This window comes from Oryctolagus cuniculus, chromosome 7 (genome assembly GCF_051225735.1).
Source record: "Oryctolagus cuniculus isolate XC-2025 breed Fujian yellow rabbit chromosome 7, ASM5122573v1, whole genome shotgun sequence".
NCBI classification, from domain to species: domain Eukaryota; kingdom Metazoa; phylum Chordata; class Mammalia; order Lagomorpha; family Leporidae; genus Oryctolagus; species Oryctolagus cuniculus.
The window spans coordinates 109,328,691-109,353,360 of NC_142873.1; the positions used below are offsets into that span (position 1 = coordinate 109,328,691).

General features: G+C 44.2%; 1 protein-coding gene across 3 annotated transcripts in view; it reads right to left on the reverse strand.

The window, feature by feature from the left end:
- The window catches only part of ROR1 (ROR family WNT receptor 1), a 420,372-nt gene that overhangs the window by 127,212 nt on the left and 268,490 nt on the right, over window positions 1-24,670 (reverse strand). For all 3 annotated transcript variants that reach the window (XM_008265125.5, XM_089300521.1, XM_089300522.1), the window contains exons 3-4: window positions 10,668-10,955; window positions 9,983-10,013 (exon numbers count right to left, since the gene is read on the reverse strand). In XM_008265125.5, the coding sequence (XP_008263347.3) occupies window positions 9,983-10,013; window positions 10,668-10,955 (319 nt within the window). The remainder of the gene's footprint in view (window positions 1-9,982; window positions 10,014-10,667; window positions 10,956-24,670) is intronic.

Below are 24,670 nucleotides of genomic sequence, written 5' to 3' on the forward strand. Positions count from 1 at the left end.
CAATGGCCGCTGCGGCCGGAGCGCTGCAGCCAGCGCACCACGCTGATCCGATGCAGGAGCCAGGTACTTATCCTGGTCTCCCATGGGGTGCAGGGCCTAAGGACTTGGGCCATCCTCCACTGCACTCCCTGGCCACAGCAGAGAGCTGGCCTGGAAGAGGGGCAACCGGGACAGAATCTGGTGCCCCGACCGGGACTAGAACCTGGTGTGCCGGCGCCGCAAGGCGGAGGATTAGCCTAGTGAGCTGCAGCATCGGCCGACATAAGGTTCTAATACCTGGAAACAGTATGTATTACCTTTCATGGGAAAGTGATCTTTATAGATGTGGTTATGTTAAAGATCTTGAGATGGAAAGATTATCCTGGGTGGGACACAAATGCAATCATAAGCACCCTTATTTTAAAAAAAAGGCAGAAAGGGATTTGACACAAAGAGAAAGCAATGTGATTAGTGGACACAGAGACTGGAGTGATAAGGCAAAAAACCAAGTGATTTCAGTAGTCACTGGAAGGCTACTGGAACAGCTAAGGAAGGACTTCTCCCTCAGAGCCTCTGGCAGGAGTGCAACCATGCTGACACCTTGATTTCAACCCATTGAAATGGATTTCAGACTTCTGGTGCCAGAACTGTGAGAAGCCATAGGACACTAATAGTGCTCAATGAATGTTTGTTAATTTGTTTTTTGTGTCTTTGAACAAGTTTTCCTTTGTCTTTACTTGTAATGCCCCACTGGGACTTTCATTAAATCCTCATCATTGGAAACAAGACATCATATTCCTTATCATATAATTCTGCAATACAACTCTTTCATATAGTTGCCATGGTTACTCAATACATTTATTTAGTGAAAAGAAAACTCACTGTGGCTTTCTGGAAGAAATTAATAAACTGATGATAAAGTTCATATGGAAGTATAAGGAATTGAGAATAGAAAGGAAAAATAGTGAAATAGCTAGAGAGTGAGTGAGAGAGAGAGAGAGTTATTTTTCACTCATTTGTTTACTTCCCAAATGCCTACAATAGCCAAGGGCTGGCCCAGGTTTGAAACCAGGAGCCAAGAACCCCATCCAGTTTTCCCACATGATCTGTCATCTGCTGCCTCCCATAGTATGATCAGGAAGCTTAATAGGAGCCACAATATAAACCAGGCACTGTGATATGAGATGGGGGCATACCACATGGTGACATGACTGCTGTGCCAAATGACCACACCGAAAGACTTTATTTAATAGAATACCACCAAGGAAATGAAGACAATCCATAGAATGAGGAAATATTTGCAGAACATCTATCTGATAATTGTACATATGCAAAATATATAGAGAACCCTTACAACTCAAGAATAAAAAGACAACTCAATTTAAAAACAGGTAAAGAATCTGATCATACGTTTCTCCAAGGAAGGCATACAACCAGCCAATAAGCTCATGAAAAGACACTCAACATCATTTAGTCTTTAAGAAAATGCAGGAGCAGGCATTGTGGCGAAGGGGGTTAAGCTATCACTTCAGATGCCTGCTTCCCATATGAGTGCCTAGGATCAAGTCCTACCTCTGCTTCTGCTTCCAATCCAGCTTCCTGTTAATGCTCACTGTAGGTGGCAGCAGGTGGTGGCTCATGTACTTAAGTCCTTACCACCCACATAGGACAACCATATGGGACTTTGGGCTCCTGGCTTCAGCCTGACCCAGCCTTGGCTGTTGTGTGCATTTGGAGAGTAATCCAGTAGATGGAAGATCTCCCTCTGTCTCTCTCTTGCTCTGCCTTTCAAATAAGTAAAAATGAATAAACATTACACATTTTAATTGTTAAAAAAGAAAATGCAAATTAAAACCATAATAAGATATCATGTTATGCCATCTTTTTTTTTTTTCAGATTTATTTTATTTATTTGAAATGAAGAGTTAGATACAGACAGAGATTTTCCATCCACAGGTTCACTCTCCAAATGACTGTAATGGTTAGGGCAGGGCCAGACCAAAGCCAGGAGACAGGAACTCCATCCTGGTCTCCCACATGGGTGGCAGCACCCCAAGGACTTGGGCCATCCTCTGCTACCTTCCCAGGCCTATCAGCAGGGAGCTGCATCAGAAGTGGAGCAGCCCAGACTCAAAGCAGTGCTCATAATGGGAGGCAGGTGGTGGCTTACGCTGTGTGACATATGTCGGCCTCCTATGTTATACCATCTAAGATGGCCATAATAAACAAACTAATAAATACATAATTAAATAAACATCTTTAAAGAGAAATAAGTACTGGGGAGAATGTGGTGAACCTGGAATACTACATGTTACTTCTGCAAATATAAAAGGTCCAGGTCCTCAAAAAGTTAAATAAGGAATTCCCATAAGCCAGTTCTACTCCTAGGTATAAAACCTGGAGACAGAAAACTCTTACCCCATGAAAACACACACATTGCAGCATTGTGCAGTATAGGCAAAATACAGAAGCAATCTAAATGCCCATTAACACATAGATGGATAAAAAGAATGTGGTATAGCCACGTAGTGGAGTATCATGCAGCCATAGCAAGGAGCAACTGATAGATGCTATAATGTGGACAGATCCCAGAACAATTATGTTAGTGAAAGAAGCCAGTAACAAAAAAGACAAGCGTGGTGGGATTCTAGTTGCATGGATTGTCTAGTATAGGCAAATTCACAGAGACAGAAGGTCAGTTGGAGGTTACACAGGCTGGGAGGACTTTCTTTCTGAGATGATGAATAAGTGCAAAAAGAAGATAGTAGTGAGGACTATACAACTCTGGGAAATTAGTAAAACCAACTGAGTTGGGGCCAGCACTGTGGTGTAGCAGCTTAAGCCACCGCCTGCCACACTGGCATCCCATATGGGCACTAGTTCATGTCCTGGTTGTTCCACTTCTGATCGAGCTCCCTGTAATGTGCCTGGGAAAGCAGTGAAAGATGGCCCAAGTAATTTGGACTTCTTCCACCCATGTGGGAGACCCAGAAGAAGCTCCTGGCTCCTAGCTTCTGCCTGGCTCAGTCTCAGTGGTTGTGGCCATCTGGGGAGTGAACCAGTAGATGGAAGAGCTCTCTCTTGATCTCTCTCTCCCTCTCTCTCCCCACTCCTCACTCTCTTTGTATAACTCTGACTTTCAAATTAAAAAAAAAAAAATCTTTAAAAAAAAAACAACACTAGGGCCAGCACTGTGGCATAGCAGGTAAAGCCACTGCCCAAAGGGCCAGCATTCCATATAGGCGCCAGTTGAGTCCCAACTCTTCCACTTCTGATCCAGCTCTCTGCTATGGTCTGGGAAAGCAGGAGATGACCCAAGTTCTTGGGCCCTTGCATCCATGTGAAAGACCCAGAGGAAGCTCCTGGCTCCTGGCTTCTGATTGGCCCCGCTCCGGCCGTTGTTGCCATTTGGGGAGTGAACCAGCACATGGAAGATCTCTCTCTCTCTCTTTGCCTCTCTGTAACTCTGCCTTTCAAATAAATTAATTAAAATTAAAATACTAAAACTTTTAAATATTAAAATATTACAATTAAAATATTAAAACACTGAGTTGTACATCTAAGTAAAACTGCCATTAATAAAAAGTGTGTGTGGGAGGCTGGCATTGTGGTCCAGTGGTTTAAGTTGCTGCCTGTAACACCAGCAGTCCACATCAGTACCTGTTCACAGCCTGGCTGCTTCTGATCCAGCTCCTTGGTAACGTGCCTGGAAAGGTAGTTGAAGATGGCCAAAGTACTTGGGCACCTGCCACCCATGTGGGAGACCCAGATGGAGTTCCAGGCTCAACTTGGCCATTGTGACCATTAGGGCAGTAAGCCAGAAGATGGAAGATACATCTCTCTCTCTCTCTCTCTCTCTCTCTTTCTCTTCCTCTTGGTCTATAACTCTGTTTTTCAAATAAATTAATTAAAAACAAGCAAACAAAAAAATCCACAAAAGAACAAACGTTCCTCCTTGGGCCCAAATACAAAAAAGCCACAGAAACGAAATTTAACAAGAGAAAAGAGTACACACAGGCCCTTCTGTCTCTTGGGATATGAAACTCAGAGCTGGCACAACATAATCCAAATCTTAACCACCTGCTCCTGGAACTAAAGCTGCTCTGGGACAGGGAACACCTCTCTGCTTCTCTTGCCCTCTGTTTGTAGGATGCAAGTTGACCACATGGTACACCATGAAGGCTTTGTGTGCTGTGGCCCTGTCTGGAATGCAGGAGCACAGCAGTGGCAGCAGCACTTCAGCCTGAGGACAGACACAGCTATGAACCTGTTACATTCCTCCTCCCAGTTGCAATGCAAGAGTTTCGCACAATAACCATCATCCCAACATCATCAAGCACCCATTTTCTGGTTTTCACTTATTTCCAATCAGTGCTTCTAAAAGTTCTTACCAGTTAGACGAGTTTCACATGGCTGAGACACATCATGCAATATTAAGATTATGAGTTAAATAATATCCCCCTCAAATTCATGTGGGACCAAATTTCAGAAGGGACCTTATTTGAAAATAGAGTCCTTACAGAGGTAATCAAGTTCAAATGAGGTCATGTGGGTGTTTTTTTTTTTTTTAATAAAAATGTGTACAGGGAGAATGCCATGTGAACATCAAGAGATCAAGTGATACATCTACAAGCCAATGAATGCCCAAAACATGTTGGCAATGCAAGAAGTCCTTTTGCACAACTTTTGTAAGATGCCGATCCAGTTAGCACCTTGCTGGCTTTCTAGCTGTGAGATGCTCGATTGCTGTTATTTTAGTCAGGCAGTTTACAGCACTTTGTCAAAGTAATCCTAGAAGATTTATACTGTAAACACTTCATATTACTCAATATTACACATACCGAGGAACATGAGTAAAGCATAATACTGATTCTTATCATAAAATTATATTGTGTAAATTATTCTATCTTTATGTTGGAACTTGACATATCAGATTCTAAGTTGATTTCCAAATTTAAGTGTTACTTCAGAAATTTTATTGCTAGCTATAGTTGCTACTGGCTTAGGGGAGGAAGTTTCTCCAAATTAGGTTTTTTAAAAGATTTATTTATTTATTTGAAAGTCAGAGTTACACAGAGAGAGAAGGAGAGGGAGAGGGAGAGGGAGAGGGAGAAGGAGAGGGAGAGGGAGAGGGAGAGGGAGAGAGAGAGAGAGATCTTCCATCTGCTGGTCCACTCCCCAGTTGGCTGCAATGGTTGGAGCTCTGCCAATCTGAAACCAGGAGCCAGGAGCTTCTTCCAGGTCTCCCATGTGTGTGCAGAGGCCCAAGGACTTGGGCCATCTTCCACTGCTTTCCCATGCCATAACAGATAGCTGGATCGGAAGTAGGGCAGCCGGGATTCAAACCGGGCTCACATGGGATGTTGATACTGGATGTGGTGGCTTCACCCATTATGCCACAGCACCGGCCCCCAAATTAGTTTTTTTTCTAAGATTTATTTATTTATTTTAAAGGCAGAGTCGCAGAGGGGTAGAGGCAGAGAAGGAGGGAGGGAGGGATGGGTCTTCCAATTGCTGGTTCACTTCCCAGATGGCTGCAATGGTTAGAGCTGCACTGATCTGAAGCCAGGAGCCAGGAGCTTCTTCCAGGTCTCCCATGTGGGTGCAGGGGCCCAAGGACTTGGGCCATCTCCCACTGTTTTCCCAGGCCATAGCAGAGAGCTGGGTCAGAAGTGGAGCAGGTGGGACTCAAACTGGGGTGTACATGGGATGCTGGCACAGCATGTGGTGACTTTACCCACTATGCCACAGCACCAGCCCCAAAATTAGCTTTTTTTTCCTAAGATTTATTTATTTATTTGAAAGGCAGAGTCACAGATGGACAGAGGCAGAGAGAGAGAGAGAGAGAGGTCTTTCATCCAATGGTTCACTCTCCCAGATGGCTGCAACCGCCAGAGCTGCACTGATCTGAAGCCAGGAGCCAGGAACTTCTTCCGAGTCTCCCATGTGAGTGCAGGGGCCCAAGGACTTGGGCCATCTCTCACTGATTTCCCAGGCCATAGCAGAGAGCTGGATCAGAATTAGAGAAGGCGAGACTCGAACCAGTGCCCATATGGAATGCCGGCACCACAGGCAGCAGCTTTACCTGCTGTGCCACAGCACTGGTCCTCAAATTAGTTTTAAAAGCAAGAATTACAGTGATTGAGAGAAGGTTGTATAATTTGGCATTATTAATAGAACATGCACTAAACAAAGTTGTGGATAAAACAACACAAGTAGTCACTCTGCTGAAATGGAGGAAAAAATTTATAGATCTAATATACAAGAATCTATGAACTATATAACATTTCTGGCCCATAAGCAAAACACCCAGACACACACACTAATGATTGAAGTAGACCATTTTGATAGTTCCCAGTTTTCAGTTGTAGAAAAACCACAGACTTGACATGTATTTTTTATTTTTGTCGTTATAAAGGTGTATCTGTCAATGTGGAAGGATAGAACATATTTCACTTAATAGTTTTGATTACTTGATTTATAACTTTCAAATATTTGGACATATGGTATGTGGGCCTCTGCTTACTCTCATGCCTCTAGCTTTCTAATTTGTTAGAAGTGGGCCAGGAACCAGCAAAACAGAAGAAATAAAGCCTGAAACTATGAACAGAAGCCAAACTAGAATCGTAAACCTGCTCCTGGTACAAACTAGCACATTATCTTGAAATCTTCACATGAAAACAGATGCAGTCTCAAGGGGGCGCAACAAGTGCCTCCCTGGGGCATAGTGCTGAGGGCCTCTCAGCCCACGCCAACTCTAATACACTGAACAGTTTTCACTGTTATATATTCTGAATCTCGGGGCTGGCACTCTGGTGTAGAAGGTTAAGCCACCTGTGGTTACGGCATCCCTTAAGGGTATTGGTTCAAGTCCTGGCTCTATTTCCAATCCACTTTTCTGCTAATGTGCCTGGGAAAGCAGTAGAAGATCGCCCAAGTGCTTGGGGCCCTGCACCCACGTGGGAGACCACGATGACATTCCTGGCTCCTGGCTTCGGTCTGGCCCAGCCCCAGCCATCGAGGCCATTTGGAGAGTGAACCAGTAGATAGAAGATTCATTCTCTCTCTCTCTCTCTCTCTCTCTGCCTTTCAATTAAACAAATAATTGTTCAAAACAAATTTCTGAATGTCAGGATCATGTCATAAGGTTCTTTTTATTTCCTTTTCAGTAATCTTGACTGTGTCACTTTCAGGTAAACATCCCTTTTTCAGAAAAAGCAGTGTACAATTTGACAACAGTCCTTTAGAAGGTTCCTCAATGTTATGATATTCCCGTTGCCCATCCCCCATTTATAAAGATTTTATTTATTTATTTGAGAGGTAGAGTTACAGACAGAGAGAGGGAGAGACAGAGAAAAAGATCTTCCATCTGCTGGTTCACTCCCCAAATGGCTGCAATGCCTGGAGCTGAGCCAATCTAAAGTCAGGAGCCAGGCTCCGGAAGTTTCTTCTGGGTGTCCCATGTGGCTGCAGGGGCCCAAGCACTTGGGTCACATGAAAAAAAAAAAGTCAAATCACTCAGTTCTAAGAGAAAGATAAAAAAGGTACCAAAATGCCAATGAAGAATGCCAGAAAGTGCATGGAGAATGAACTGCAGAAGGCCCTGTAGGATGTGCAACTTGGAGTGGATTTTATTGTAATTCCTTCCATACCAACACTGCAACTCTGTATCTCATGCCTCTACTCAGCAACATCACGAGGCAGGTGTTGTGGTGCAGCAGGTTCAGCCTCCACTTGGGAAGCCTCCATCTCATATTGGAGTCCTGGATACTCTGCTTCCAATCCAGCTTCCTGCTAAAGCACCTGGGAAGCAGCAAGTAATGGCTCAAGTGCCTGGGACCCCACCATCCATGTGGGAGGCCTGGATGGTGTTCAAGGTTCCTGGCTTTGGTCTGGCCCAGCACTGGCTGTTGTGGGCATTTGGGGAGTGAACCAGTGGATGGCAGATATCTCTCTCTCAATCTCTCCCCACCTCCCTCTTCCAATCCATCTTGCTCTTTCAAGTAGATGAAAATAAACCTTTAAAACAGCAAACAAACCAACAAACAAGAATCCAACATGAAGGATAATCAGAGATACAACAAGAAACAAGGGCCTCACACCAACGGATATTTTGAGCTGTGGTTGAGCATCATTAAGGACCTTCAATACCCTCTCCAAAGATGTCAGTTTGCAAAAATGGCATGTTATCTTTGTGTAAAATTGAAAACTAGGAGAGATTTAAACTGGATCCATTAGAAAGATGTCAGCAAAGAAATATTGAAGTAAGAGCATGCATTATTCCCTAAACAGAATAGTAGAATAACTATTTACATTGCATCTACATTGTATTTGGTCTATAAGTAATCTAGAGATGATTTTAAGTATACAGAAGGATGTGCATATATTTTATGCAAATGCTATGCCATTTTTTATAAAGGACTTGAGCATTCAAAGATTTCTGGCATCCTCAGTGAGTTCTGGAAGCAATCACTTTTGGACACCAAAGGACAACTGTATATTATTCTAGACTTAGAACTTAACCTTTTTATTGTATTTTGTGCTATGCATCCTATACATGCTCTAATATGGCTGTCTTATGAAATAAACTTTTTATCGTTATCCACTAAAAAAAGACATATAAGTGCTTAAAAGTAATTTTGATAATAGAAATGTAACTCTTTGAGGTAAATACAACTGACAGAAAGTCAACCCAGTACTTTACACTAAAGGCAGATTTGTGAACCACATTAATCAATCTGGGATATAGATTATCAACTACATCTGAATCATAGATTAACAGGAACAAATAGGCATCAGGGTGGAATGCATTTTTACAACAAGTAACACAAGTTTTAATCTTTGTTTAAGTAAGACTTCAAAAGGTTTCCACATATAACCAACTGTGAGACCATTAAAAAAAAAAGATTAGCTTCAAGAAATGCAAGGCAGAGAGACCAACTTCTGATCTGTGTAAGATCAATCAACATTTTCTACCTGAGCAAGGAGAATGCAATTAGCACTTGGGTGATTTTAAGGACTCTTTTACAGTTGCCTTTAACAGGCTGATGAAATAGCAGAACAGTGTGGCTGAAGGCCAATGTTTATTTTTACCCATTACCTATTTTATTAATGGGATTGTGGGCCCCTGGGCCTCAGGGCACACAAAAATGTATTAAAATACCCCACACTGTAATTAAGTGGCACAGAGGGGATTTGAGCAAATTAAATGGGTGTTCTATTTGTCATGGGTATAGTCTGGGCCACAGCAGTCATGGCAGAGCCTAGCAAAATGTACTTCATCAGCCTACAAAATATGGAGGATATTTTCATGCAGAGCAAGGGTTTTAATAAATGGGTCTTTCCTCCCAAATAAAAGTATATATAAAGAGAAAATGCTCCAACTGGGTACTCTTACAGTGAAAGATGAGAATCCCTTCGCCAGAATAAAAGACAAATGCACCAGTAACCGTACCAGCTAAAGAAATGGGATCTTTAGACTCCATTAGCAAGGGACTAAAAATGAATCAAATGTCTATGTACTTCTCAACCAAGCACGGGACTTTCCCCCTCTGTGTGTTAGAACTTCTGTCTCCAACTTCATTAAAGGGAATAGAAAGTGCAGTGATCACCTTACTCTTGCCCTGTTCAGTAAGTAAAGCACCTGACATGCTTGCACAACGGTAGAACAGTGACCTTTCTGCTTAAAGTTCCTAGAGCTGCACTCGATCTCTGTTGTTGTGGTTGGATTTCACCAAAGCTATTGTTGTCACTGAATGTTAGATTCTTTTTAAAAAGAGGAAATTTATGAAGCGCTTCACTTTGATCACTGAGATTACTGCCAATGCTGGTCTCTGTGAATCTTTATGTCAGAGGACAAGCAAAACGAAACGAGGCCAGGGCCACGTGGAATGACATCTGGAAACACAGTGTTTGGTCCAAGCAGGAGACAACACTGCCTTTGTCCCAGAAACCTAGGGAGAAAGGCTTAGAAATGGCAAGAAAGGAGACACAAAGTACTTACGAGGATCCTGGACTTGCAGTGGGAGGGGGGCCTGCAGAAATGAAAGACAAACAAAGGAAGCAGTCAGTCTGGGCTTGAGGAGGGTGAGTGCGGGTACAGTTGAACCATTACAGATCAAAGTTCTCAACCACCCAGAGGGGATATTTATTTTTCTGGGATTTAGTGTTTTGTTCCAGTTCCCCCCAACCACTTCTATGAAGAAAGTAGACCACTGAGACTGTGTCTAGATCCCACAGTTCAGGGACTGAGGAATGCTGAGACAAGTGCTGAAAATGGGCTCAATGGAACATGCATCCTCACACTATGCCAGGAGTTTGAACACATGTGAGTGGATGGACACGAGGCATGCTTGTGCCAAGTGGTCCCACATTCTCTGGACAAAGAGCATCCTGGTTCAGAAGAACTCAATAGGGTGATGGTTTGGAGTAGGGGATGCAGGGTCAAACAGCTCTGGGCTCCTCCAATCCTATTACTAGCTGGGCAACCCTGAACACAGCAACTAACTATCCAAGCCTTGGTTTACCTACTTGAAAAAGAAGTATAATTGTATCAGCTTTAGGGTTGTGGGTACCCAGTACGTTTTGATAAGTGCTCATTCCCTCCTTCCTTGCCCCCATGAACCTTTGCCACCCCACTGCACGGGGCTCAGGTAGGTCCAAAGCCAGCCCCAGTAGGAGGTACTTACCAAACTTGACAAACAAGACGCCAGTGGTAGAAACCACTTTCTTGCCATTTGTTGCCACACACTGGAAGTAGCCCGTGTCCGTGGTGTCGAGGTTTCTAATCCTCAGCCTAGAGCCATAGTTGGTTGCTCGAAAGGAGAGTCTTCGGGGCTCCTGGACTACTGGTGCATCGTTTTTGAACCAGCGGATGGTGGGAGGTGGGTTCCCAGAGACTTTGCAGTGCAGCTCTGCGGTCTGCCCCAGGGATGTGGTGATGTTATTCATTGGTTCATCCAGCGTCAGGTAAGAATCTGTGAGCACAGAGGAGACACAGGCAGGTGAGAGGAGCAGAGTTGGGAGCACTCCGCTCGTATCGCTGGGTCACAGAGACACTCAACAGGAGAGGCCAATGGAGGTGGACAAGGAATGAAGTGATCACATTTTCCAAGAATCCACAACTACTGAACAATCACTCACAGAGCCTGGTGCTTGCAAGGAAATTGGTTACTCTTCAGAGGATAAAATTCGAAGTCTTCAAATGACTTCATGACACCCGTGGGTAAATGTATTTCTTATATTAAGACAAAATGGGCTTCTGTGCTTCAAATCCTGAACACAATACACACTCCCTGCTTCAATTTCCAACAGTACAGAGAAGAGAGGAAAAGAAAAGAAAAGCAAAATTCACCTCAATCTCTCTACCCCAAAATAACACCCCTCTGGCAAACATCCTTTCCTCTCTTGATAACAGAGAAAATATCAAAACTAGAAAAGGCAGGAGCAACACATTTACAAGCACATGGCACAAGAGGAGGAAGAATGCCAGACACCTTTCCATTAGTGAAGACAGAAGGGTCGCAAAGACCAGATCCCTGGTGGATGAAGTGTCAGGGCAACAGACATTTCCACAATGTTCCATACAGTTCTTTCCGCTGTATACAGAGCTTCAGCTCAATTATACTCAGATTTTGAAATGTGAGTTACATTCTGTGCAAAGTACACATTCTAATTCTGCAGTTCCATGAGGACTGACAAATGCATATACCCATGAAACCATTGCCCTGTCCGGATAGAACATCACCAACACCCCAGGAAGTACCCCCCAAATCCTTTGTAGCTAATTCCTGCTGCCAACCACTCCATTCCACCCCACCCACAGGCAACTACTGTTCTGATTTCTATCATCACAGATTAATTTTACCTGTTCCAGAATCTCTTATAAATGAAATCACATTGTATGCACACTTTGCATTTAGCCTCTTTTGAGGTTTATTGCAGTAGAGTTTTATTTGAGCTTATTTGATAATATTTAAGCATCATATTAGTATTAGCTGTGGAATCCAGTTGCAGAGAATAGGATTTATTTTATTTTAAGAAAATGAAGTTTAATATTTTAAAAAATGCTCTGTTGTTCATACATATGGAGTTTTCTTTAGTTTTCATTTCCCTGACAACCTATCCTTGGGTAGCTACCCATCATACCCTCTTACTGTCCTCCACCTTCTCTAGCCCTATGCTTAGGATGGCTGGCTTAGCTGCTGTCATTACTGCACGGCTACAAGCCCTAGAACATCGGGCCTCGGAAGGTCTGGGTCTTCACTGACTGCATTATCAGGGTGTACTATTGTCCCATGGATCTTTCCTCAATGATAGAAATATTCTAAAATCTGCATTGTCTGATTGGTAGCCACTAGCCACACATGGCTTTTTGAGAAATAGGGCTAGAGCGAATAAGGAACTGGATATTTAAATAGCCACATGTGGCTAGCAGCTCCTGTACTGGGCAGCATAGGTAGAATACAGTAAATTTGTTGAGTTTAATGGAACCATAGTTTAAAAAGAGCCCTTTTCTGAGCTACTTAACCAGGAAATTTAACTAGCCAAATGTCTGTAAAATGAGTTCATAAATGTTAAAAATAAATGATTTATTATTTGCTTTCATTTCCCACAAAAAATTGGAAAGGGTATTGTTAGAGTCTGGGAAGCCACAGGAGGATGTCACATGTGTGAATGGCATTTATTATGTGTTTACAATAGAAAAGAGCGTCAGGATGACCATCACTCACTTTGTTACCATAATGCCACTCTTCATCTCACTTAAGTCAGTGAATAATTATCCTTCACAACAGAATCATGAACCCATAGTGATCCTGCAAATGCCTTGCTTCCTTACATTTCTGTTCTGGTTTCTATCTTTGAGCATGTTACTATAATCTACATTCATCTATGCTTGATCTGTGAATGTGTGTGCTCATGAATGCGAGCACATGTGTTCCTAAGATGTCTGTGGTATGCCCAGAAAGCAGGGAGATTAATTAACAGATGAATTTACGGAGCCACCATCATTGCTGCACAGCCACATCTCATGCCTTGAGAATGCGTAACTATGTCCCCTCTATAGATGGAAATATAGGAATAGCAATCATATAACACTGCGCTGAGTAGGTTCTGCAACTGGAATGCTGAGTTTGAATTCACCTCTGTTCTCACCCCACCCCTGCCCCTGCCTATCTGTCTGACCTACAACAGGTCATTTAACCTTTCTGTACTTCAGTTTAATCAATGAAAAATAGGAATATTAAACAGGGTTCCACATGGCAAAACTGTTAGAGGAAGATTAAAATGAAATCAAGTGGAGTGGATGTTTAGCTTAGCAGTTACCACATTCCACATCTGGGTATCTATTCCTGGCTCTGGCTCTGGACTCCAGCTTCCTGCCAGTGTAGACTCTTGGAGACAGCAGTGATGGCTCAAGTTATTAGGTTCCTGGTACCCAGAGTAGGAGTCCTGGGTTGCATTCCCAGCTCCTGACTTCAGCCCCAGCCAGGCTTTGGCTATTGAAGGCATTTGGGGAGTGAACTAATGGTTGTCTGTCTGTCCCTCTTTCACTCTTTCAAATTAATTATTCAATTAGTTAAACCAGGTGACACCAGTGAAGCCTTACATCAATGTTTGATAAAAAGCAAGCACTCACAAATGCTAATTTATGTTGCCACTATTACATTTATAATAACTTCAGTACAATGCTTTTCAGGCTACACAATGTTTTCGTGGCTTCTGACCCTGTCATCCCCAACAATCCAGCAAAGTGGGAAAGGCACATTAATTACCAAGATCCCCATTTGTAGATAAGGAAATTGTGTCTCAAGGGCTGGTGGATTTGCTCCAATGGTCACGGTATAAATTTCCCGAAGCTTCCGTCACTATTGGCCTTTAATTCTTAGGCTCGGCCTAGCCCCTAAACAAAGTCCAGTGGAGGTAACCAGCCAATCCAGTAGCTGGTTAACAGACTATTTTGAAATCTTATCATAGGCCAGGGCTTCACTTTCGTATTTACTGACACAAGGACCCTTGCAAGGAAGAAGCTTTTATGACTGTTTTGCAATGAGGAAAGCTAGGATCAGAGAGGTTACAGAACTTGCCCACGGCCTTGTGAGTGATATGTGGCCCGATTCACATCTCTCTGTTTCCAAAACCTAGCTCTTTCCATTCTACCAGATGATTTGATGTCTTGGAGCCCACCAAGGGCTGGGTATAGAGTTGGAATTTCTATCCCAAACCAGGCTGAGTCCTGGACACACAGGTACCCGTGAGGCTACGTAGTCCCCCTACCTCCCACCAGGACTCTCTTCTTAATGGGACTAAACTCTGGCCATGGGTTCTGGCTGGGGTTCGTTTCCCTCTGGAGACCAGGTGCCTCCTCTGACCTGTGTTCTCTGATATCTGCACAGCATGGATCTAAAAAGAAAAATGAAGAATGCAGGGCATCTTGACATCAGAATGCTGTCATAGAGAACAAAGGAAATGTAAATGTATCTTGGTGTTTACTGAATAAAGAAGCTTTGGCACCAACAGAGAATTTGGTTTCAACTTTTCACTAACATAAAAAGCAGGTTCAAATTTGTTTGCCATCTGTAGCTGCTCATTTAGTAAGCAGCAGAACTAACAAATGGTTTCGTCCTTGATTTGGCAAAGACCAGAAGCAATGGGGCGGCATTTTGCCTAACAACAAAAAAGCATTCTGCAACTGGAAGGGAATAAAATAAAATAAAAACGCATGTCTGTATCACTGCTATCTTTCTTGTTGCTAACAAGGCCCTGGCCCGGATCCATTCTTTTCCCAGAAGCAGCTGGATCCTTCCGTAGCAACCTCAGGGGCCGTGCTAGGGGACCCACTCTGGTCACTACATCCAAGGCTTGGTGGAACCCTAGCTAGCAGGTTCTACAGTATGCATCCAAGTCAAGGGACACACTGCCGAAGAAATTCTCAGAGTGGGCTCAAGCACCAGGTCTCCACCAAGCAGCTGTGTGCATCAGGCAGGCACTGCACCTCCCTGGGCTTTGGATTATCTGGGCCACAGGGGTCTGCTCTTTCTGTGGCAGATCATAGAGGCAGCTGTAGAACCACCGGATGGCAGGCAGCAGGTGCCCACTGGACTTGAATGCCAGACCAGGCCACGTGGCCTTGACATTTACACCTGCTGTTTGTAGTTCCTTCAGTCGTTTGCTTCAGCATCTCTGACAGTATGTGCTCCAGCTGTAGATTTCTCATCCTTTTTTTCCTAGACTACAAGGTTTGAGAAAGGAGACTAGGGTGTGGGATAGACTGTAATTTCATTTGAGAGAGAGAGAGAGAAAAAAATCCCGTTCTACTGACTCCACATCTAGGTCTTCATGCCTAATAAGCTGTCTCCCAGTGGTAACACGAGCAATAGCGACGATGATGACAGTGACTATAGTGAGTACATAATAATGACAGGGATAATAGCCCATGCCAAACAGCACTTACTATCATGGCAGGTATGAACATGTTACACCTGAGAAACCCAAGGCACAGAGAGAAGAAGGTTGTCCAGTAAGTAGAAGAGAGTCTCTACAGCAACAGAAGTTCTCAAACATTTTGGTCTCAGGACCCCTACCTACACGCTCTTTGACTACAAAGAGATAATTAGTTCATTAATTTATATAAAAATAATTCCATGACTTATATAAGTTTCTAAAAAATCTTATTTATTTATTTTTACTGTATTTGAAAGGCAGAGGGGGAGACAGAGAGAGAGGGAGAGAAAGAGAATCTTATATCTGCTTGTTCCCTCTGCAAATGCCCAAACAGCAAGGTTAGGCTAGTCCAAAGTCAGGAGCCAGGAGCTCCATCTGGGTCTCCCATGTAGGTGGCAGGATTTAAGTAGTTGAGCCATCATCTGCTGCCTCCCAGGTTGCCTATTAGCAGGAAGCTAGATCAGAAGTAGAGTAGCCAGGGGCTGGCATTGTGGTACAGTGGGTTAAGCTGCCATCTGTGACACTAGCATCCCATATGAGTGCAGGTTCGAGTCCTGGCTGCTCTACTTCCAACCCAGCTTCCTGCAAATGTACCTGGAAAAGCAGTGGAAGATGGTCTGGGTACTTCAGACCCTGCCACCCATATGGGAGACTTGGATGGAGTTCCAGTTCCAGGCTTTTGGCTTTGGCCTGGCCCAGTCCTGGCTGTGTAGCCATCTGGGGAGTGAATCAGCGAACAAAAGATTTTTCTCTCTCTTTCTTTATTTCTCTCTCTAACACACATACACACACTCACACACGGGTCTCAGTTGCTCTACTTCCAATCCAGCTCTCTGCTATGGCCTGGGAAGGCAATAGAGGAGCCCAAGTGTTTGAGCCCCTGCACCGTGTGGGAGACCTGTAAGAAACTCCTGGCTCCTGGCTTTAGATTCACCCAGCTCCGGCTGGTGTGGCCATTTGGGGAGTGAACCAGCAGATGGAAGATCTCTCTCTCTCTTTCTCTGCCTTTGCCTCTGTCTCTCCATAACTCTGTATTTCAAATAGATAAGTAAATTCTTTTTAAAAAACATTGTAGTAGCCAGGACCCAAATCAGGCATTCCACTCAATATGGGAGGTGGGCATCCCAAATGGTGATCTAAGCCACTGTGTCAAACGTCCACCCCAATACAAATATTTTACTGAAAAATATATTTTTCACCCACACAACAGGGAGAAGGTTAGTACTGTTTTATGTGGTTGTGAATCACTCATTTCCTTAAGAGTAGACAACTGGAGTCTCCTGTTTCAGCATCCAATCTGTTGAGATTGTTGTACTAGTTGAAGAAAATCTGACTTCCTACAGTTGGGAAAGGGAGCAATTTTTCAACAGCCTTTCAGATAATTGAGAATATTCTTTGATACCATATTAAAATTTAACAAATGATGGTTTCTTTAAGGTTAGCTGCAATATGAAATCTGAAACCCTATCAATGAGCTTTCCATAATCAGTTACATTGGAATGAACTGATTCACCTTGCACTTTGAATGATCTTCCAGGTATTTTTTGTAACACCATGCATTGCCCATTTAGAATACACTGGTTCAGGGGGGTGGACATTTGGTCCAGATGTTCAGAGTGTTGGTTAAAGCCCCAGCTCCATTTTCAATCTAGTTTCCTGCTACTGGACACCCTGGGAAGGTTGTAGATGATGGCTGAAGTACTCAGGTCCCTGCGATCCATGCGGGAGAATCAGATGGAGTGCCTGGCTTCTGATTTTGGCTTAGCATAGCCATTGTTGTGTGGGCATTTGGAGGATGATTCAATTCTTTCAAACAAAATGAAAATGTTATAAAAGTAAAAATAAATAGACAAATTATCATTAAAAAATAAAGCAAGCACTGGTTCATTCTGTTATGTACATTTGCCAAGTATGGCCACATTCAATTAAATAATATAATTTATGTTTATTGATTTTTTTTGACAGGCAGAGTTAGACAGTGAGACAGAGAGACAGAGAGAAAGGTCTTCCTTTTTCCGTTGGTTCACCCCCCAAATGGCCACTACGGCCAGAGTTGTGCCAATCCAAAGCCAGGAGCCAGGTGCTTCCTCCTGGTCTCCCATGCTGGTGCAGAGCCCAAGCACTTGGCCCCCCTCCACTGCCTTCCCAGGCCACAGCAGAGAGCTGGACTGGAAGAAGAGCAACCAGAACAGAATCCAGCGCCCCAACCAGGACTAGAACCTGGGGTGCCGGTGCCACAGGCAGAGGATTAGCCTAGTGAGCTGCGGCACTGGCCTGTTTATTGATTTTTACCACCAATCACATCAGTGAAGATTAGGAAGTTGTCAAGCTCATGGCAGTACCTGAAAGTTTTCCAAAGTTCTGTTTTTTTGTTTGAAAACTAAAATTTTCTCACATCCCCTATTTCCTTGAAGTGGCAGGCTCATTTTGATCACTTTCAAGAATATTCAAGAATAACTAAACACAGTTTGTTGGTTATTCTTTGAAGTAAAAAGTGGTGAGTTTAGCAACGAATACAAATATTTTTCTGTGAGATATTCATAGAGATAGTGCTTCAATATCCAGGAGGAGTGCTTCAAGGGTACTAATCAAGTGGTCATATGGACTATTAAAAATTACATGTTCAAGGACAATATTCAATAAAACTAACAATTTATACTGTTGCATGGAAGACATTCTTAAGTGTGAGAGAGACAGAGAGAAAGGGCTTCCTTCCATTGGTTCACCCCTCAAATGGCTGCTACGGCCAGAACTACGCCGATCCAAAGCCAGGAGCCGGGTGCTTCCTCCTGGTCTCCCACGCGGGTGCAGGGGCCAAGCACTTGGGCCATCCTCCACTACCTTCCTGGGCCACAGCAGAGAGCTGGACTGGAAGAGGAGCAACCCGGACTAGAGCCCGGGGCCCATATGGGATGCCGGTGCTGCAGGTGGAGGGTTAACCAAGTGAGCCACAGCGCTGGCCCCATGACTGACTTTCTTTTTTAAGATGTATTTATTTATTTGAAAGTCAGAGTTACAGAGAGAGAGCACTATCTTTTATCCGTTGGCTCACTCTCTAGATTGCCACAACAGCTGAGGCTGGGCCAGGATGAAGCCAGGAGCCAGGAGCTTCATCTGGGAATCCCACTTGGTAGGGAGTGGTCCAAGTACTAGGATCTTCTGCTGTTTTACCTAGGCCATTAGCATGGAGTTAGATCAGAAGTGGAGCAGCTGAGACTCAAACCAGCACCCATATGGGATGTTGGTGTCTTGGGGCTGGCTTTACAGGTTATGCCACAATGCCAGATCCTCTTTCTTTTTTTCTTTCTCTTTTTAAGTGCAAATGTTTGGCAATGAAGAGAATAATGACCACTGGTCAGTACAGCTTGGTGCCACTGTCTTTTTTTTTTTTTTTTTTTTTTTTTTGACAGGCAGAGTGGACAGTGAGAGAGAGAGAGAGACAGAAAGGTCTTCCTTTTCCATTGGTTCACCCCTCAATGGCCGCTCTGGCAGTGCGCTGTGGCCAGCGCACCGCACTGATCCAAAGCCAGGAGACAGGTGCTTTTCCTGGTCTCCCATGCAGGTGCAGGGCCCAAGGACCTGGGCCATCCTCCACTGCACTCCCGGGCCACAGCAGAGAGCTGGACTGGAAGAGGAGCAACCGGGACAGAATCCAGCGCCCCGACTGGGACTAGAACCCTGGGTGCCAGCGCTGCAGGCGGAGGTTTAGCCTACTGAGCTGCGACACCAGCTGGTGCCACTGTCCTGTCTTGATGTCTGGTAGGCCCCAGCAGCTTGTCGCATGACCACGGTTGTATAGTCATGATGGGTAAGATGCAGTTCAAGGCACTTAAAAACCTATCTCTGAGTTCACAGCTAATAAAAGGCAAATTTGGGGTTTGGACTTCAAGGCCATCACTCCCCACAGCCGCCCTCCTTCACTTCTCTGGGTCCTAGTCTGGTATGAGGCTCTCAGAACAAAGTGGTTCAACCCCAACCTTGAGTAGCACAAGCCAGAGGGCAGGGCACAGCTTGCATGCCTGTGTTCTATTCCTGAACAAATAAGTTGGGGGTTGGGAGGTCCCAAGTGGGCACATCAGATTTCGCCAATGTTTGGGACTCTGGATGAAAAAGGGTTTGGGGTTTTTTATGAAGCAGGAAAATAAAATGCCAATTTTGAGTGCCCCCCCCCCATTGTTCATAGAGAGGGCTACTCATAGCTAATATTTTTTTAACAAAGATTTGATAATTTGAAAGGCAGTGTGACAGAGAGAGAGAGAAAGATACACATACACAGAGATATCTTCTCTCCACTAGTTCAATCTCCAAATGGCCACAACAGCCAGGGCTGGGCCAGGCCAAAGCCAGGAGCCATGAAGTTCATCGGGGTCTCCCATTTAGCTCATCAGCTGCTGCCTTCACAGATACATTAGCAGAACTGGATCAGAAACAGAGGAGCCAGGACTCTAACTGGCGCTCAGATTTGGGATGCCCACCTTGCAGGCAGGGGCTTACCCCACGGTGCCACAATGCCAGTCCCTTGTGGCCCCACAGAGCTAGCATTCTTTCTGAGGATTTACCAGGTGCCAGGAACCATTCTGAGCATCCTACACACATCGACCTCCTTACACTTAAAAAGAATCCTGTGAGGATGATTTATGCTCTTTTACCCTCATTTTGGGATGGAGAAGACGGATTGGGTTAATCCAGAGAGGTGAAGTAGTTTCATGAAAACCACATAGCCAGAAAATGGCAGAGTTAGGACTCATACCCAGTGTTTTGGACACCAGAGAGCATACGATCATCTGAAGCTACACCCCGAGTGCACTTTCCAGTGGCCTTGCCACTGCCACAACCAGGGCTCCAGAACATTCCTGCCCTTTGTGTGAGTCTCTAGCCCAGGAAAACGCCCACTGGTAATGAAAACAATGAAGTCATGAGTTCCTTATGATGTAACTGGAAGTCATCATTGAGAAGGAGCTTTTAAAATACAGCACAGCCATCGCTTCTACTGAGGCTTAATCAACCTAAAAAGTGAACTGCAAGAAAAAAGAAGTTGGTTTATGAGCTCTCTGGGAATTGAGACTATTTCCGCCCTTTTCCCTTTTCCCATTCTCCCCAGCACTCCATGTGTTATTATGAACTTCGTAGGCCTTTAATAAATGCTGGTTGATTAAGTCAATGGAAGGCTCCAGTGAATTTCCGGTAAATTAGCTGCAGAGACACTCCATGTATCACTGACCCGCTTGACAAGATGTCACATCCACAAATCCACAAATCCCTCCCAACATTGATTACTTAATTTTCCTACTGCCCTCCCATCTCCCCGCAGGGAGGCGGGTAGGGCCAAGAGTTACAGTCCCATTCTGACAGGTGAGAGAAACTGAGATATAAAAAGTTTAACAGGCCTTTGCCATGGCAACCCAACCAGTCAGCCGAGGAGCCAGTCACAATTAGGTTTAGGGCCTGGGTCTCAGTATCAAAAGAGGCAGATGCCAAAATCCTAGCCTCCTACATGAGCGATCCTTTTTAGAAGAGGCAGGAGGCTCCCGACATGAAATAAAATGCTTAGCTAAACATAAAGGAAGGCTGCCAAACACAGTTAGGTCATCGCATTTGACTTTGAGAGAACATTCTGTTCACGCTATCAACCTGCATTCACTTTCAGCACACTTCACCATAAATACTTCTGACTCACTATCTCGGGAAATATTTTTTATCTTAATAAACTCAATGCAAAGCATAATCTAAATCAGCTTGCACATTCTTGAGTCAGAGCCACAAGCTGCGTTTAATAAAAATCAGCCGCAATAACAGGGACTTCTGAATAAGCACGGTTCATTATCAGATGCGGGGCTGGAGGCAGGAGCAGGAGGTAGGTAGGCTGAAGGCACAGACGAGGCGAGGACAAGGGGTGACCCACTTGCTGCACCTTGGTTCCCAGGGCACAGCCTCACTGCAGGCACGGTTTATGATATAGACTGTGGCACAGTAACTTGAGGTGTGCTGTGATGTCAGACCCCTTGGCTTTAGGGCTCAATACCACCTCTTACCAGCTGTTACTAAATCTTCGGAAGACCCAGTTTCCTCCACTGTAAAATTAGGCTAATTGTTGTACTGCCCTGTAGGGGTTAAATGAGACGATCAGCTCTGGAACAACAACAACAACAACAGTGTCCCAGGGGGCAGGTGTTTGACACAGTGTTTAGGTCACCACACCCTATGGAAGTTCCTGAGTTTGAGTCCCAACTCCCCTGCTTCTAATCCAGATTCCTGCTAATGTGTACCCTGGGAGGCAGCAGATGATGGCTCAGGTGCATGGGTCCTTGTCACCCACGTGGATGCCTCAGATTGAGTTCTGGGCTCCTGACTTCGGACCAGCCCAGCTCTGGCTGTTGCAGACATTTGCGGAATGAGCTAGCAGATGAAAGATCGCTGCCTCTGATTCCTTGCCTTTCAAATAAAATGAAAACAGATAAATAAAAATTTTATAAATGTGTTCTAGAAAACATACTGACATATGGGTCCTTCTCCCACCCAAAGATTCTATTTTAATTATGTCTCTTAAGATTTATTTATTTATTTGAAAGGCAGAAGGACAGAGAGAAATGCTCAGGGATAGAAAGATCTTCTAGCTGTTTCACTTCACAAAGGCTCACAACAACCACGGCTGTGCCAGGCTGAAGCCAGGAGGCAGGAACTCCCTCTCTCCTCCACATGGGTGGCAGGAACCCAACTCCTTCAGCCATCATCTGCTGCCTTCCAGGTGCATTACCAAGAAGCTGGATTGGAAGTGGACTTGGGACTTGATTCCAGGCACTGTGGTATGAGATGCGGGCATCCCGAGCAGTGGCTTAACCCTCTGTATTGCAATGCCTGAGTGATTTTAATTTAATTGATCCAGAGTGGAGTCCAGAACTAAGCCTTTTTTAGACCTTCCCCAAATGATTCTCTGGCACAGTCAAAAGGAGAACACTTGGCCACAGTAATTATAGCTATCACTTTCTGACCATTAGTTATTGCCTGTCTTCTTGCTAAACCCTGTAACTAATTGACTCCCCATAAATAAAATAAAAATGCAGTGTATACATAAGACTACTTTTTTTTTAAGTCCTCAGGATTGTTCCCCACTATCATCCTGGTTGTTCAGAAGAAACCAGAGCTGAGACATCAAGTCTGTTGCTGAAGGTCACGTTACCGACAAAGAGGAAAGGTGAAGGTCTGCAGGCCAGACATTTGCCTTTAACCCTCCAGTATCAAAGTGTCCTCTGGTAGGCACAGTGATGGCACAAGGAAGATAAACATTTTGCAGTTACGCAAAGCTGCCACCCAGGGTAGATGATGGTTAAAAGGCAAAAAGAGAGGTGCTGTGTTGGCCTGGGTCCTGGCCTAACACTCACATTTGAGAACACAGCACTAATGCAGCAAACAGCCTGGACTAGCGACCTCTGAGTAGCAAGAGTGGATCTGAAGAGCATACACTGGTTGGGTGGATGTTGTGGTGCATCACATATAGCCACTAACCGGGATTTAACCCCCAACCCACATCAGGGTGCCTGGGATTGAGTCTTGCCTCTGCTCTCTGATGTGTCCCCAGGAGGCAGCGCATGATGGCCCAATTACTTGGGTCCCTGCCACCCATGTGGGAGACCCAGATGGACTTCAGGGCTCCTGACTTCTGCCTGGCCCAACATCAGCTGTTGTAGGCATTTGGGAGAATGAACCAGTAGATGGAGGATCTCTCTCTCTCTCTCTCTCTCTCTCTCTCTCTGTGTGTGTGTGTGTGTTGCTCTGTCTCTCTTTCTGTTGCTCTGCCTTTCAAAGCAGTAAAAATAAATAAATGTATAGAAAAGAATGTTTCCGTTTAAAAAAAATAGTATTCACTGGAGCAAAGACATCATATGGCCAATGATATAGTTCCTTTTTGGGTAAGGAACACACATAACATCAGAAATAGTTCTGCAAATGTGCACTTAGAGCAAAACCCCCTATAAATCTGAACTAATGGGGAAAGACAGCTGCCTTTATAGGTCTTTCCTTAGGAAGCCTGGTAAGTACACACAGCAACTCAAAGGAGTTTGAGGAAACTCTGCTACCTAGAGGCTTGTTTAAATGAATAGGTCATTTTTATAAGTAGGCCAATTGTATGTAAATGGACTCTTAAAGCTCAGGGAAACTACTTTTTCCTCTTAAGTAGTTAAGATCCATATGCAGCCTAAGCATGGCTGGTCTCCAGCATTAGATGACGGCTCTGGATCCCTGCTACAATTAATGAGGGTGGGAGGAGAAGGAAACATGTGTTAAGAACTGATTCTATCAGGCACTTTGCATATATTGCTATATTTTATCCTCAGCAGGATCCTGTGAAGCGTGTAGTTTTTTCTAGCCACATTTTAAGGATGATTCAAAGGCATCTAGAAGTTTTAGTATAGCTAGGTCCATCACGGCTGCGACTGGAATTCAGTTGTACTGGGCACCCTTCTGCAACTTGTGCCCTCCCAACCTAGTGCTAGTAAGAACTGTTTCTACCATGCACTCACTTGAGTCTGCCCAGATGACACTTCTCACACCAAACATGCCATGATCTCTACCAGTCCTTGTTCTGAGCCTCAGTGCAGGCTTTCTAATGGGGTCATTGGCAATCACCAACAAGGTTTCTGGTTATCAGAACTGTGGATGTTATGGACCCAATGTGGTTGGCCTCCTGAAATTCCTATGTTGAAATCCTAACCTTCCATATGATGATGTCAGGAGGTGGGGACTTGGGAGGTGATCAGATCACAAGAGCTAAGCTTTCCTGCAAGGGATTAGGACCCTTATAAGAGGTACAAGGTGATGCTTTGCCTCTCAAACCATGTGAAGACACAGCAAGAAGACACCTGTCTGTGAATCAGGAAGGGAGCCCTCACCAGGACCTGGCCATGCTGGCCCCTTCATCTTGGACTTCCAGCCTCCAGGACTGTGGGAAATAAACTACCAAATCTGTGGTAGCTTGGTCTAGCAGCCCCAAAAGACAGACAGTGCATTTTTATGGTTTAAGTATTCCTTTTATTTCACCTTGATTTTCAACCACCTTTACTATGGAGGGGGCCATCGTTTTGACACTTCACATTTATCATGTGTGCATGTTTCATTTAAAATTTAAAATAATAGGAATACAGGGAGTTGTAAGCAGAAAAACCCCAACCACCAAAACTATTTGATTTTGGTACAAGCAAATTCTTTTTTAGACCAATTATAGTATTGTTAATGATTTTAAGTTTACAAA